General features: G+C 36.9%; 1 protein-coding gene across 1 annotated transcript; it reads left to right on the top strand.

The window, feature by feature from the left end:
- Nucleotides 1–2,417: 2,417 nt before the first annotated feature.
- LOC114460972 (zinc transporter Slc39a7-like) lies at nucleotides 2,418–14,057 on the top strand. Its single transcript, XM_028442881.1, has 8 exons — nucleotides 2,418–2,552; nucleotides 3,860–4,396; nucleotides 5,807–5,975; nucleotides 7,164–7,244; nucleotides 7,313–7,435; nucleotides 7,952–8,041; nucleotides 9,776–9,972; nucleotides 13,401–14,057. The coding sequence occupies exons 2-8, from the start codon at nucleotides 3,866–3,868 to the stop codon at nucleotides 13,653–13,655; spliced, it is 1,446 nt and encodes a 481-aa protein (XP_028298682.1). The 5' UTR covers nucleotides 2,418–2,552; nucleotides 3,860–3,865; the 3' UTR covers nucleotides 13,656–14,057.
- The last annotated feature ends 3,573 nt before the right edge of the window (nucleotides 14,058–17,630 follow it).

The raw sequence follows: 17,630 nt of genomic DNA, 5'->3' as shown, positions 1-17,630 counted from the left end.
ACACAGTAGAAGAAGAGTCGATGTACAGTGTTTGCATCCAGAGCAGCACGCAGCATGGTAGAGCCGCCATTTTGGCTCTTCAAGACTTTGAGCCAAAATGGCCGCCACCGCCGCTGTTTGTTTCTCCTCCGTCTCGGAGTGAAAATAACTATAACAAAATGTACCAAACAAGCTTTAAAACGACATCACACCTACATTTTGTAGAACTTTTACACATGTGCAGTTACTCTGTAAAAAGGCAAACATGTTTGTTGAAAATATTTCTAATAAACATAGAATTCTGCATCTGAGTTTATGTGTGTGTGCTTTTTATAACCAGTGATTTCACAGCAATCAGCAGTAAATAAACAAACCATAATTCCAGCAAGTTCATTTTGTCTTCTTTTAGGACACATCAAAGCAATCAGCAGACACCTCTGAGGAAGACTTGCAGTTGACAGTCAAAACATGTCAAGCAAATTTCCTGAAGAAAGTTGTCTGACTAAAAGAAAACCTAAACATTTTTAAACAAATACGAAAACTATGTTTAAAAATCACTTCTAAAATGTGTTTAATTTAATACCATAAACAAAATATATTTTTTAGATAATTTAGTATTTATTCTTTGTTTTTTTCTTCTTCTATTCTTCTTTTTTCTTCTTTTTTTTGTCTTTTTAAGATTTTTTGGGGGGTTTTCTGAGTTTTTATAATTGTTTTGTCTTTTTGTATTATTTTGTGCACATTTATGAAGGAAAAACACATTTAAAGTAGACATAAAATACAATCCCACGCAGTGTTTATATTTGGTTCCATCTGATTTGTCTCTTTATTTATGCTTTTGTTGTGCTTTTCTCTACATTTTCCCTAATGTAGTTTTATTTATTACTGCAAACAACGCAAGGATGTGTGTTGGTGTCTTGGCGACGTGTATGAAACTGTTTTTTTGAGCTCTTTTTGTGCATCGGAGCAGCCACAGCCGGCAGTCGGCTGCACAGTTTACACACGAGATGCTCTGCATGACACCAGAAAGAAAACAAACCTGTAGTATAATATATGATCTTTTAATAGAGCTTATATTTAATTCTCAATAGACAAAAGAAAAAGCATTAATCTCCTGAATTTTAAAAACATTTTGATACCGTTTTTTTTAAATCAGACTTAGACTTTGGAAGAATTTATGTGCAGAAAAACCCATTAAATAATAATGAAAATATATAAAACTATATATACATTTTTTAAATAAAACACCAAATTATTTTATAAAAAAATGGATTGCAATAGTGAGAAAGCGCTTACAGCAGTCTGACATTTATTATCCTGGTCTAGACCAATTTTCAGGAGTGAGGACCACATCTCTATCAGTGAAAATAATATATAATTAAATACATAATTATTATATTTTATAGACATCCTTGGGTGAATTTTGATGGGTGTTTTAGTCTCCAAATGTCCTCCTTTTCAGATGATAATCCTATAATTACAGTAGCTTATGTGTTAGCTTCTCTAACACACATAAATAACAGTATTAATAAAAACTGTCACGTTGTCAGTTTTTTTTCTTTAATTACATACATCGGAGTGTGCAATGATTAAACATGAGAAAAAAATTATAAAATATAAAATATGGAATAAGCTTGCAAACAAAAAACAAAAACAACATGGCACATTTTATACAATAATTGTTTTATTTTATTTTATCTGATCTCCTACTAACTGTGTGGATTAAAGCTAAACTAGCAACAACATGACACATAATAAATGATTGTATGTTTGTTTGTATTCGTCATCAGAACTGAATGAAACCACTTCCGCGAGATTTCATTGGGCACTGTTTGAATAAATGCCACGTTTCAATGAACGCTTTGGTGTTACAAATGTACTGGTTACCGAGTTAACTCGTGACTCTTTCTTTCTGCGGATTGTCTCTATCAGGGTTTAAACTACGCGGTTTGCAGCAACATTTGTAAACAGTCTATAATTTATGAAGTGCGTTTTATGTTTAAACACGTTGATAATCACTTTGATACTGTAACAAGTTATAAAATAGTTTTTTTAACAAAATATTTACAGAATTTTTGACAATTAATTATTTAATAATAATAATAATAATAATAATAATAATGATAATAATTTATTTATTTATTTATAATAATAATAAATAAAAATTGAAAATTAACAAAGCTATAAACAGGATTTACAGATTTGCAGGTTAAACTAGTTTTTCTATAACACATTTTGAATTTATTTTTATCTTTATTTATTTTTAATTATACATTTTTTTAAATGTATTTACTTAGTTGTATCATGTCCCTGAAATAAAAACGAATGACAACGATTAATACGCAAAAATGTCGTTTTACAAGCAACTGAAAAGTTTGCCGAAGACACGTCACATCCTGTTACTAATAGCAACCAACAACGCAGCCGGAAGTGATCACCAGCTAACACGGGAAACCAGCAGATCTTCCACGTCAGTAGCAGCTCAGACAGACGCATTAGCACTTTTAGCACTTTTAGCCGGCAGGACAGAGTTCTCCAGGGACACAAAGGGAACAAACTTCTGTCACTGAGTGGTAAGAACGTCGTGTTTTATAAGCTTCATAACATCTAGCAGCCGGTTATGTTTCTTTAGCCTACAAGTTGTGCAGCTAACGAGTTGATTGTTCACCAGATTAGCCGGTGAGAAAAGAGAGAAACTGATGATGTTTGACTGTTTACTGTCAGATTAAAGTGTGTAAACACAAACAAACAGGCACACAGTGGGCTTTAATCACGTTTTCTCTGTTAATCCTACGGCAAACACACATTAGCCATTCACAGCAGTACGTGTGTGTGTTGGTGACGTGTGTGTGATACAGGTAAAGGATGATCCTACAGCTGTGTCAAATCTAAGGCCCGGGGGCCAAATCCGGCTCTTCAGAGCATCCATTGTGGCCCGAAAGAGAAAGTTAAAATGACAGAATAAACATGGTGTAAATTACCATCTACAAATACATACATTTTAATGAAACTACACAACATTTGCAGGAGCTTGCAACTGTCGATCTTAATTTGTGGAAGAACGCCTCATTGTTTTCCAAATCCTGCAATTTTTCATAAACAATGTCACGAGATTTCTCTAAAAATTACACACATTGGTCACAAAATCAAGGAATTTAGAAATAAAAATCCCATTTGGGATCACTAGATGCCTTCAATAAATTAAGAATATTTATTATGAACAATTTGAGCCCATTTTTGCTCCTTTTCTGCACATTTTTTTTCCACTTTCCAGACATGTTGAGCACTTATAAACCCTTTCCACCACTTTTCCACCTAATGTCACATATGTTGACCCATTATTGTCACTTTTAACCTCTTTTCACTATATTTCATGCTTTTTTTTTTTTTTTTTGCCAATTTAACCACATTCACGATTTTTCATGCCCATTATTTACCAGTTTCAAAATAATTGTTCCAATATTGACACTTTGAACCTTTTTGCCACCTTTTCTGTCTGTTTTTGTCCACTCTAATTTGTGACTTTTAACCAATTTCTGTGGTTTTTAAAATCCCATTTCACCACCTTTTTCACCATTTTTGGTCACTTTGAACCATTTTATTAGTGATTAAAACAAGGATTTCCATCTTTAAGATGACTATAATAATAATAATAATAATAATAATAATAAACGTTCCTGGATAACAGTGGATATCATTCAGATGAATAAATAAATAAATGTGGTTATCACAGATTCATAGAACAATCATTTTGCTGACTTTATGGATGGACTCCAATCACTGGATGTTTTCTGAATTTTTGGACCAACAACAAGACAAATGTGATATTAGAGAAGCCAGGTTGTGATAATAAATGTACTTTATTCTTGTATTTCACAAGGAGAACATGGGCGCCGCACGTCTCTTAGCGCTGACACTGGCTACATCTGCAGCGCTGCTGTTAGCCTTTCATCCAGGCTCCGCCCACAGCCATTCCCATGGCGACCATCACCACGGTCACCACCACGGGGGAGGTGACCATCACCACGGTCACCACCATGGGGGAGGCGACCATCACCACGGTCACCACCACGGGGGAGGCGACCATCACCATGGTCACCACCACGGGGGCGGCGATGACCACTCGCACGGCTCACAGGTGAAGATGTTCCACGGAGCTAGCAAGTGGAGCGCAGAAGCCAACCTCGCAGAACAGGAGGAGGAGGAGCATCACGCACACGGTCATGGACACGCACACGACCACGGACACGCACACGACCACGGACACGCACACGATCATGAGCATGGACACGACCACGGACATGCACATCACGAGGACATCATTTACGTGCACAAGGAGGGGAGCGAACACGGAGCAGAGCGAGTGAAGAGGGAGGCGGAGTCACAGAAGAGAGACACGTTGGAGCTCTGGACTCAGGTTAATATCATTTCAACTTTGTTCATAAGCTGTTGTTTCTATGGAAACATCTACAAAACACTGCAATTACATTGGTGTGGTAATGATTATAATACTTTTTATTTTTAAGCACTTTTCAAAAACTCAGACATTTAGCAGTAGGAACACACAACAATAAAGGTAACTACAGAAAATTGATGATATTACGGTTTAGAAAGGTTTTTGATGATGTGCAGAACAGAACAGATTATTATTGCAATAGTCAAGTTTGGGTGTGATGAACACATGGATACGGCTTTCAGTGGCAGAAAATAATGATTACTCTCTAACTTCAGCCACCAGAGCGTTTAAGGGAGAGTAAAGGTCACTTAGGAGAGCTCTTCTTCTCTGCCTCATTGTCTACAACGCAACCGTAGAGTTGGAACTGTCGCCCCCCTGAGGTCACTGTTTTTTTTTTTCAGGTCAGAACTGTTTTTATCCTCTTTCATTAAACCAAATAGGTTTACATCGATCTTTAATTTTTCCTGATTATTTAGAGCAACAAAAATCAGCACAAATTGTCATTTTGACAAAAAAAAAAGCAACTAAAACAATGGTATGTTTACAGGCAGTGGTGCCGTGTAATAAAAGTTAATAAAATGAATATGGTGCATAATGTGTTTTGTTAGACAAAGATTTTCATTTCTAACCCTTTCAGACTTTTCCATATATAAATGTATGGTTAAAGCTCAATAGAAACACTCTTTACACAATTCCATGTGACAGGACGAGACGCACCTGGTCACATGACCACTTCTCTCTGAGAAAACATGGCGCGGTACGTGTAAGAGGAGACTCAGATATTAGACTTAATCATGATTATTAGTGTCACAGTAGACGTGAAACAACCTTTGAATCCAGAGTGTTCTAAGGAGGTGTGGAGTGTCCGTCCTCCTGCAGAGATGTCTCAGAGGATGAGATTAGAGTTAGAGATGAGTTATCAGGCTCCTCCCCCAAAACAACCATCAATGGAAACACCTTCAAAATGCAATTATTACTTTTATTTTGCTAAAAACTGTAATGAAACAGTTTAGGATTCAGTTTCTACTCTTCATTTTATTCTGCTGTAACACACGTGGCCACTAGAGGGCCAGAGAGACCAGGGAGCTGCAGCGTGGTGAGAAATGTAGCCAGGATATAAGTCCTGCTTAGCTTTGTTAACCTAAGCTGGGTCTGTGTGTGTGTGTGTGTGTGTGTGTGTGCTGACTCATTTAAAAGGCTTTTATTGGTTCACTTTCAATGATCGCTAAGTATGACAGGATTGCTGTAATTGCTGCCCTGAAGTGGTGATACTATTATTGCGTGCTGTGTTCAAAGTGACTCATAATGTATTTTCCTGTGCGTTCCTCTGCGATGATTGGTCAGCCTGACACATGTTGATACCTTTCACAGGCCATCGGCGCCACGTTGCTCATCAGCGCGGCTCCTTTCCTCATCCTCTTCCTCATCCCCGTCCAGTCCAACAGCGACCAGCACCAGAACCTGCTGAAGGTGCTGCTGAGCTTCGCCTCAGGTGGACTACTGGGAGACGCCTTCCTGCACCTCATCCCTCATGCACTGGGTGGGCTTCACTTTCACACACCAACAACTATACTTTCATTCTCACCATTATCTCCATTTTTAAAGCCTGTTGTTTGAATGCATCCTGACAGTTTTCAATACGTCAGTTATAATGGTTGATATGCAGCCCTTTATTTACACGTGAAAAAGGTGATGTTTAAGCTCTGAAATGGACAAAACATCACAAAGTGGCTTAATTGTTTAGATTTTTGGATCCAGGGACTCTTTAAAGGGGACCCCCACATCATAATCCTCACGTCAATTAAAACCTATTATCAGGAAAATGACATTTTTATGCACCAGTCCTGTGTCTATAGGTGAGAGTTAGAACCATGTGGTCTTCACCCAACCAATCAGCAGAGATTACTTTACACCAGTAGTTCTTAATCTTTTCAACCCCAAAATAAAGGTCCCAGAGAGCGGGGACCCCCACTGTAGCTGAAGGTGGTTGAACACAGACATGAACATTGAAGAACAGTCATGTGGAGACAGGACCATCTATAAGGGGGAATAAAGGAGAGATTTTTGGGGTCCATCCATAAAGTCAGTAAAATGATGGTCCATTGTTCTATGAATCTGTGATAACCACATTTATTTATTCATCTGAATAATATCCACTGTTATCCAGGAACGTTTATTATTATTATTATAGTCATCTTAAAGATGGAAATCCTGGTTTTAATCACTAATAAAATGGTTCAAAATGACCAAAAATGGTGGAAAAGGTGGTGAAATGGGATTTTTTAAAACCATAGAAATTGGTTAACTGTTAAAAATTAGAGTGGATAAAAACAGACAGAAAAAGTGGTGAAAATGGTTCAAAGTGTAAATATTGGAACAATTAGTTTAAACTGGTAAATAATGGGCATGACGAATCATGAATGTGGTTAAATTGCAAAAAAAAGCATAAAATATGGTGAAAAGACAATAATGGGTCAACATGTGACATTAGGTGTAAAAGTGGTAGAAAGGGTTTATAAGTGCTGAACATGTCTGGAAAGTGGAGAAAATGTGCAGAAAAGTAGCAAAAATATGGCAAGAAAAAGTGATGGAAATACATTAAAATATGGAAAGTTTGCTGTCGTTGCAGAAAAACTCTAAAAATAAGCAACAATGGGCTAAAAAATTTTCAGAAAATATTCTTAGTTCACAGAACACATTGTGACATTTGACCTTCTGTCCGTCACAGAGCCCCACCCTCATCACTCAGACGGAGATCACGGACACTCTCACGCCTCTGAGGAGTCACATGATCACGGCCACTCTCATGGTACGCACACATTCTTTTTTTCCCTAATAACTCCCATGATGCTTGGAGTGACTGGCGTTCTCTCCTAGGAGCGGCCCACGGTCACATGATGTCGGTGGGTCTCTGGGTTCTCGGGGGCATCATCGCATTCCTGGTTGTGGAGAAATTTGTCCGTCTTCTGAAGGGAGGACACGGACACGGACATTCCCACGGTACCGTTCACCTGTTTGTTCCCCCGCTGTTTGACACAATGACCATGTGTCCATGAGAGGTTTTCAACTGGTGGGTCGGGGACCTGTTTTCAGTTCCGGATTTGATTGTGAGGAATAACTACTACTTAGCTTAGCATATTCTGGTTTCTTTTATTCAGGAAGTTTACTTTGATCTGAGGAGATCAAAGTAAACCTCCGGAAGAAAAGTTGTCTGAATAAATGAAACCCAACATATTATTCACAAAGATGACAAAATGAACTTGCTGGAATTACTTAAGTTAGCATCAAACTTCTAATAATAGATCATGGATTCTTTTACTTTGAGTTTTTTTGATGAAAAATATTGAAAGAATGAATTTTCTCAGGAAATCAGCTACAAACATTACTTTAAACATCCACAGTGGGAAATTACGTTGGTAACAAACAATCGCTCTTAAAGCTCCTGAATTCTGTATTGTTAGAGATTAAATCAAAAGAAATAAAAACAATTGGTTAATCTGTGTTTGATGATTTCAGCTGCTCCCAAAGTGAAGGACAGCGACGGAGAGGAGGAAACGGAAAAGAAGAAAAAGGAAAAAGTACCAAAGAAGGAGACAAAGAGCTCAGGTACGACTTTGCAACCCTTCATTTCTGTGAGCTCGATTAATCAGGTCTGAATCATAAAACATCTGTCACATAGACAGATTCATAGAAGTAATCCCAGCTAGTGCTGTAATCTGTTATCCTTTCATTTATTCAGACAACTGTTCTTCAGGAAATTTACTTTGATCTCCTGACATGTTTCGATTGTCAATTGCTGATTGCTCTGATGTTTCCTCGACTTCCGCGTAATAATTTTTTACAATATGTGTACATACTGTATTATTCAAAAAAAATAAAAAATAAACTTGCTGGAATAATTATGAGGAAGTCAAGGAAACATCAAAGCGATCAGCAGATGCCTTTGAAGAAGACTGGCAGTCGACAGTCAAAATACGTCAGGAGATCAAAGTACATTTCCTGAAGCACAGTCATCTGAATAAAATAAACCTTGAAATAGGATTCATAGAAGAGTTTTTTCCTTCATTCTCACTGGGATTTCTTTAGTTTTTTTACACTTTTTGTTCTATTTTGTTCACGTTATTCCTCGTCTACACAACTCCTACATCCCACAATGCAATGCGTAAAATGTCACCAAACTCAGCTTTAACGGTGGAGATGAAAGCAAACTTTCAAACTTTTTTTTGGGTCGATTTTTGATTTATTGCAGTGCCTGCGGCGCTCGCTTAAGCCGTCTGTAAGTGAAGCACGCTGACATTGTGCTGAGTCATGCTTAAGGCACGCTGGCACTTTTAACTGTACATAGCTTTAATGTATGTCTTATCTTTTTGATTATTGTACGTTGTGACCTACTTAAACAATGATCAGCTTCTTGACGCTCTGCTGCCACTGCCAGTCTTCTTCAGGGGCGTCTGCTGATTGCTTTGATGTTTCCTTGACTTCTGCATAATACCTCTAGCATGTTCTTTTTGAACAATATGTACACATATTGTTCAAAAATAATTATACGGAAGTCAAGGAAACATCAAAGCGATCAGCAGACGCCTCTGAAGAAGACTGACAGTCGAAACACGTCAGGAGATCAAAGTAAATTTCCTGAAGCACAGTCGTCTGAAGAAAACAAAGCTTAACATAGGATTCATAGAAGAGTTTGTCCTTTCTTCTGACTGGGATTTTTTTTGTTTTTTGACTCTATTTTTGTTCTAGTTTTTTCCCGTTTTTCCTCGTCTACACAATTCCAACATCCCACAATGCAATGCGCAAAATGTCACCAAACAGAGCTTTTATGGTGGAGATGAAAGCAAACTTTTAACCTTTTTATTAATTAATTTTTTTATTTTTGATTTATCGACCAATGAGGCCCTGCCTTTATTATCGATTTATCTGAAATGTATATAAACGCTTGTTTCCAACCGCTTCAAAATATTAATAAATGGAAACACCAGAATATAGGCAACTTAAACAAACCTATAAATGCAGTTAAAAAATGACTCTAAATATGACGATGAATTTAGGTCATTGTTAAATGTAGATTAGTTTCAGCTAATGCGGCGCCTGTGGCGTCACTAAAGCTGTCTGTAAGTGAAGCCCTCTGGCAGCACGCCAAGCCATGCTTCAGTCACGCTCCCACTTTGACCTGATGTGTGAAAGCTGTACATAGCTGTAATTCATTTCTTTGTCTTATTGTTTTTGAACATTGTGACCTACTTTAACAATTCTCAGCCTCTTGGCGTTCTGCGGTTGGTATTTCTGTGGATTCCGCTGTCTAACAGTTTCTCTCTCTGTCTCTGACTCACGCAGACATCAAGGTGTCGGGTTACCTGAACCTGGCTGCAGACTTCACTCACAACTTCACCGACGGCCTGGCCATCGGCGCCTCCTTCCTGGTGGGCCCGGCCGTCGGCGCCGTCACCACGCTCACCATCTTGCTCCACGAGGTGCCACACGAGATCGGAGACTTCGCCATCCTCGTTCAGTCCGGCTGCACCAAGAGGAAGGTGAGCACCAACTTTATCCCAACTTTCTCACGTACAGGACGGGCTCACGAGATTCATACAATATTTTATAGGAAAAAAGAAACATTATTTTAAAACATATTACATTTTGAAATTAAAATATATTTGATGTAGAACTGTTAAACTGACAGAATAAGACTTTTCCTTTTTAATGCAGTGGTTCACAAACGTTTTTGGACGGTGACCCTGTTCTGATATCAAGAATTACTGGCGACCCCAAAGACATTTTTCTTTTTAGAATTAGTTTTTGATCATGCATGCGCAAAAAAACAAAAAAAGGAGTTAGAAATAAACTCGAGTTAAAGGTCCAGTATTCTGCTATTTTTTTCACCCATCTCCATTTGTTCTAAGAACCCAAACAACAGTAGTTGAGGTTTATTTTCCCAAACTCGCCTGTTTTCCAGAGTTTTAGCCTCCGAAAGGTCACTTTAATGATGCTCCTAAAAACAGGCTGTTTTTGGGGCCTTCATGCATATGCGAGAGTGGGCGTGTCGATAGACATTTTCTTTTGCTATCCACACGATCTTGTTCTTGTTTTCATCCAAAAAACTTCACATTACAGTAAAACACATGGCTATTTAAGCGGCTATTGTGATTGTGAGTCAGACAAACGCTGCTTCAGGTGTGTGTTTATCACAGCAGCAGCGGAGTCAGGATTGAATGAAAATCCTCATTGGGTAGCTGACTGTGTCTGCGTTCTGTGATAGGCCCCGCCCCTACACACATTCAGATGTGTTGCTGCTGTGTTCCCCTCTGCTCACACACAGAACACCTCTCTTCACTCAGGTTTGCGGGTCTTTTCCGTTAACGTTTAGGGTTTCTACAGCTTCAGGTTTGTTTTTACTGTGGTTTGTACTTCTTATTAACCAGTAGAGTTCTGGTAAACGTGGGTTTGTTCAGACGTGGTTCTTGGCAGAGCGCGTTGTCTGCCTGTCGGTGATTTCTTTTCTTTTTCACTGAGTGTCTGACACTTTCTTGTTGTATTTCATAAAATAAATAAAGGTAGTAATGGTATGAATAATTTTAACCTACACACACACACTCCCTCTCTCTGACTCTGCTGGTCGTCTGAGTTTTTCTTATTTCTTTATGTAAACCATCAGCTAGCTCTAACCTGTGATTTTGACTTCACACACTGTCTGACACTGTCTTGTTGTGTTTCATAGAAAAATAAAGGTAGCAGTGGTGTAATTAGTATTACAAATTAAACCACACACACACACACACACACACACACACACCTGGTGTGGAAATAATAAAAAAAAAACCTAAAAAAATGACACGGATCATTAAAAAAAAATCAAGGTAAATAAATAAAGTTATGTTGAGTATGAAAACTGTTGTTTATCACATTTTACTTCATAATTGCAACCGCATGTGTTGTATTCATTGTTGCAAATTAAAACTTGTTCTGTAAATAGTTTGATTCTTATTATGATCAAAACCATTGATCTGAAGCTCAATGCTTAGTTTTATATCTGATAGTTTTCTAATCAGAAATAAAACAATTTCTGATCAACACATATCAATTGCATGCTTAGAATTACATACCGTTAAAGCCCCGCCCCCATTTCAAGACAACCCAACCCACACCTGGGTTAAATTCCGCCCACTTTCAGGTTAGGCCCCGCCCACTCTGAGTACAGATACAGATAATGCTGTACTCGCTCATTCTTAGTTAATGTTTATATACATGTTGAGTTTCCAGTTACATTTATATAGACAGGTTCATATAACATAAGTTTGAGCTGTTTAAACATCTAGACTTGTTTGTCCACATATTTATAAAGAGAGATATTTATGATACTAGGGAACCCAAATGACAGTTATTGGCCGAAACTGAAAATGAGAAAACTAAAACTGCAACATTATGCCATTTATTAGTACCGTTACATTTATGGCTCTGGATGTTACTAACCTCACTAAAACAATTACATAAATTAATATTAATGCTTCAAAAAAATATATAGATATATTTATTTAGCAATGACGTTCCAACAATGCACAATATAATATAAAAGTATAAATATGTTAAACTTGACCCATTCATGAATACATTAAATAATAATTAAAGGCCTAAAATAGTTGTAACGAAGTGCAAAGAATCTCCTCTGAAAAGTTAAAGATGCCGATGTAAACCTCTTTTGTTTAAACAGTGCGCTGACACGCTCTGGTGGCTAAAGTTAGCGAATTATCACAGACAGTTGAACTGCCCTCAGGGTCTTCAACAGTCCGTGATTTACTTGCTAACTTCAGCCACCACAGCTTGTCAGCACACTGTTGACACTGTTAAAAGTTGACACATGACGTGCATTTAAAATCTGAACTGTGCAACGCGTTTGACAAACTCTGTGACCATGTGTGTGTTTAATGTTTGTGGTTATTTTCATGCGCACCGATATGTTAACGCACGAGGTGCTGAACGTGTGCACGTGAACGGTAAAATGTGCAACAGTCTGTGACATGGACACGATTCATTCATTTATGCTGACACAGCAGTGGTGGAGCAGACTGACACGTGCACTGTAACGTGCACGCTCTGCCGTGGAGCCACACCTCCCCGACGTGAGGAGTTTATACTGTGAAGGTGTGGCTTTTACATAACCTAGACTTTATTTATCGGTGATGTCACTACTGTGATCAGCAAAATCAATAGTCGTTCACAAATAGCTCCTCCTCCTCCTGAAATTCCTTTTTCTTCGTCTTTCTGACACGATGGATCGTGGAATCCCATTGGTCAGCAGCTCGTTTAGTAGAAAAACATTCATGAGCTGCTTTGGCCATTTATGGTAAAAATGTGGGCGTGTCGAGGGAGCGGTACAGGAAGTGAGTTCAGCTGTGCGACTTTCTCTGTGGGCAAAAGAATAATAAATAAATTAAATTAAATAATTAAAAAAGAAGAAAACAACCTCTGTGGGCAAAAAAATTATAAAAAAACGAAAATGAATTTATTAAAAAGTTAAAGAAAAAATGTGCTTCTCTGTGGGCAAAAAATAAATAAACAAAATTAAAACAAATAAATAGATAAATATATCTATTTAAAAAAGAAAAAAATAACCTGTGGGCAAAAATTATTAAAAAGAAGCAAAAAATAATCACAAAATAATATAAAAAAAAAGAACATTTGTAAAACAATAAATTCTCTGTGGGCTCTGATTTATGAACAGCTCTGCACGGTTTGATTAATCTGAATATTTTTTGGTGTAGCACACTTTTAGTTTGACTTCTACACAATGTTTCATAAATGTTGATAAAACATTTTAAGGTTTTTAAGTACTGGCTACTTTTCTCATTTGTTCCCTCAGTGTCTGAGCTGCACAACCTGTGTGTGTTTGTGTCCATTAGGAGACAAACATTGTGATGAAATGTTTTACAGTGTTTTTACAGTTGTTGATCATCTCTCCTCTAAGGCCATGTGTCTGCAGCTGCTGACGGCTCTGGGGGCCCTGGCCGGCACCGCCTGCTCCCTGTTCGCTGAGGGCGTGGGCGCCGCCGCCACCGCCTGGATCCTCCCCTTCACGGCCGGGGGCTTCGTCTACATCGCCACGGTGACGGTGCTCCCAGAGTTGTTGGCGGGGCGCTCCAGCCTGGGCCAATCACTGATGGAGATCCTGGCGCTGCTGTTTGGCGTGGGCATGATGGTTCTGATCGCTGAGTACGAGTGAGGATCCTCACCCCCAGAGGACGGACGGACGGACGGACGCGGGTGACCAAAGGTGAAAAGGTCAGAGGGGCGGAGCTTTTCACCCTGAGATGGAGATGACTGAATGTGTTTTATTATGGGAGCAACACCACGGATCATTTGTTACGCTGTCGTCCACGTTTGAAAGACTGAGCGTCTGCGATTCAGGAAGTGATGAAGATGTGGTGGAAACGTTGGTCGTGTTCTTCCACCTGACTGCCTGCTTCCTGTGTTTGTGTGCGTGTGTGTGTGTGTACGTGTACGTGTGCGTGTGCGTGTGTGTGTTCCTCCAGGTGTTTTCAGTGATGAACCTGTTTGTCAAACTGAAGATGCTCAGTGCCAGTTTTCGTACATAGAACACAATAAATGGAAATGTTTAAAACACTATGTGAGGCATTTAAGCTTTTTTTACGCCACGGGGTGTTAAACATATTTTAGTTGAAGGGACAAATACGGACCAGTTTGATCTCAGGTGGGCGGGAAAACGGGAAGTGTCGCTATAAATACATACAGTATATGCAAAGCAATGAGAAGTTACAGACAACTTTACATTTCCCTGAGTTTGTGATTAATTTTTTATTCAATTTGGGAAACATTTTGTGGAATAATTTTAATAAAATTGCAGGATTTTGGAAAAAATAATTAATTTTCAACAATTTGTGATTTAAAATGACTGCCGTCATGTGATGAAAGCGTGTGAATATTGTGGATATTCATTGAATGTGTGTATTTCTATAACTGAATTACTAATGTTTCATGTTTTCTGGCATTTTAGATCCTGCGGGCCAAATTTGATGCTCTAAAGGGTCAGGATTTGGTCCCCGGGCCTTGAGTTTGACACTTGTATGTGTTTCTTTTCTTGCCAGTGTTTGTTTGACCTCAGTGGGCGGGGCCTCTAAACCAGGAATATAATAACAATAACTATTAAACCCCAAAACCGCCTTTTTCTGCTGAAAACAAAGATATTTGTGATGAAGTCGTGTTGATTAAATCTGGTCCAACTCACAACATTTTAGTCAAACTATTTTAATTTGTCGTATTTAGTTATAAAATGTCTAAATGAAACCTGGCTATTGCTGTTGAACTTTGCTATTGGCTGAGAACGAAATCCTGTGATGTCAGCGGACCATCATGTGTCACTGTTGGCTCCGCCCCCTCCTATAAGAACCTGTGGACTGTACAATCTGTGGTGAGTATGTTGGACTGAGAGAATAGTGGATAGAAGTCGCTAGTTAGCGTAGCATAGCTTGTTCTTTGCAGATTTTATAGTATAGAGTGGGTGTGTCTTAACTACTGGTCTCCTATAATGTCTAGTAATTAATTAAAAAAAATTACGTCTTTGTAATTTTTTAGATTATTATTTTTCAAATTAAAACACAATTACATAATGTCAAACTGTATTCAATACTTTCACTTCTTCAAATAAAAATCTAGTTAAAAAAATTCCTGTAGAAAAATGTAATAATTAAATATAATAAATAGAATTAAAATTGTTTTTTTTTTGTAGTTTTTTGAAATTTTTCTTTTTCAAATTAAAACATCATCACACAATGTCAAACAACTGTATTCTATATTTTCACTTCCTCAGATAAAAACGTAATTAAAAAAATACATTAGAAAAATGCAATAGCTAATTAAATATTAATAAAATGTCCTTTCTTTCTTTCATACATAAAATGACAAGTTAATCATTTTCTATTTCGTTACACAACTCTGGGATCAATATGCACTCAGTGAAAGCCAACTTACTGTATATTATTAGAATATATCATCAGTGTACTGTACATGGTGATGGATTAACGATCACAATAAATTAGCATTATGTTACATTCACCAACATGTCAGACTTGAAGTGATGTGTCACTAAATAAAAGTAAGAGCTTTTCATGACATGATTGTTAGTGATATTATGTAATTTTGAAACAACAATGCAGAGAAATTAATCGTGTAGTTTTTACTGTAACTACTAGTTCCAGGTCCGGTGTATTACTGTAATTTTTTAGGTTTTGTTAAGCATTGATTTTATTGGTGATGTGTTGATGGGAAAGTTTGACAAGTGTTGGTGCTTTTCAGTTTGTCTTTTCTCACATCACAACTTTTTTTTTCATATCAGGATTAAAATGATGGTGAATTCTAACCTGAGATTCCTGCATTTCAGTCTAAATCTGTGTCTGATTTGCATTTAAGCCTCAACATAAACTAGATCAAAGACACATTAATGACGTTGGACTGTGGTTTTTGTCTTCTTTCTAGATAAAATGTTATGGTTTCATTTTTTCAGAAAATTTACTTTGATCTTACTTTCTTCAAAGGCATCTGCTGATCGCTTTGATAGATCCTTTTTTTTTTTTTTTTTTAACAATAGGTTTTATTTATTCAGGCACATTTTTTCAGGAGATTTACTGAAATAAGACAAAACATGTGAGGAGATCAAAGTACATTTCCTGAAAAAAAAAAAGTTGAATAAATGAAACCATAACATGTTATTCAAAAAAAACTTTTTTTAACAGCTTCCTCATAGTTTGAGTGTGTGCATACATTATTTTGGACTTATTTGATGATGCAAAACATTTATTTTAAATTTTATTTTGAACGCGGGTTAGACCGGACATGAGGGGGAGGGGCATCTCTGTGCTGTGAACACATGCCTTCAAAGTCTGTGTACTACAGAGTACAGTATGTACACCTCTATGTACATCCAACCTTCAAACACATACTCATTTGGCCATAACTGACAACTCTACTTAAGCTCCTCCCACTATATGAATACATACTTCCTATGGGCACTGTACTCGTAATAATTAAGATGATGATATGGATATAATAGTGACAGTAATAATAGTAATGGTTATAATCATAATAGCAATAACAAAATTATTTAATAAGAATCCAGTAACTATAATACAATAATAAAAACAATATTAAATAATAATTAATATTATAAGGTAATATAATAATGTAATGTATTAATAATAATATAGCAACTATGATATAAAATATTAATAATAAAAGATAATATGAGAATATAATGATAATTATAAGAATAACAATGATACAGTAGTAGTACAAATATATAATAATTGTCAAATGCAATGCATAGCCTTAAGCAACATTGTCAATAAAAATCAGAGCACACAGGGGCGGGTCTAGGAAATCTTGGTTGGGGGGCCATGGCAGGGGCACAGACTCAGATTAACGTGGCACACGAAATTTAAAATAATAAAAAACCACTTATTAATATCACAGTTAATAACACTGTTTACCCTACATTATATAATTATTAGCAACATGGGCATTTCACTTATATGTTGAAGCAACAAAACATGTTAAAGTTTTAAAGAGAAAAAATGCATGTGATATGTAGTTAATGCAATAAAATAGTTTATCATGTGTGTGTGGATCAAATGTCACCGACTTATATAGTAAATAAGTGTTTTATAAAACAAGAAAACACAAAGCTTTATACATGTTCAAAGTTCAAACTATTGCCATGACAACAGTTTGAAAAGTGAAGAAATAGGAAAGTGTCCTAACCTGATGTGTGAGTTACACCACTGAAAAAATACAGAGTCACTACGGAGCAAAATATATATTTAACCTGTTGTGTACATTCCCCAATTTTTGTTTTCGGACTGACTTTAAATGTTAAATAAATAAAATAATGAATATGAAATGGTTTATAACCCTTTTTGTTTGCATTTAGTATGAAAATGATACGTACTGTATATCCTCAACAGGTTTAACCCTCTGGAGTCCAGGATTTATGATTACTTTTTTTATCTCACCATAAAAACAGTTTAACTTGCCTTGTTTGGTATCATTTCTTTTTTCAGTGCAACTTCAGCTTTATGGATTTATAGTAATTGATCATTTTGACATACTGTATAAAGATAATGGACTTAAAATTACATCAAAATACCAAATTCAACTAGAAAAAAAAGGTCTTTTTACTGTGAAA

This window comes from Gouania willdenowi, unplaced genomic scaffold (genome assembly GCF_900634775.1).
Source record: "Gouania willdenowi unplaced genomic scaffold, fGouWil2.1 scaffold_85_arrow_ctg1, whole genome shotgun sequence".
NCBI classification, from domain to species: Eukaryota; Metazoa; Chordata; class Actinopteri; order Blenniiformes; family Gobiesocidae; genus Gouania; species Gouania willdenowi.
Note: the sequence above shows the minus strand (reverse complement) of the source record. Positions and strands in the feature narration are given on the sequence as shown.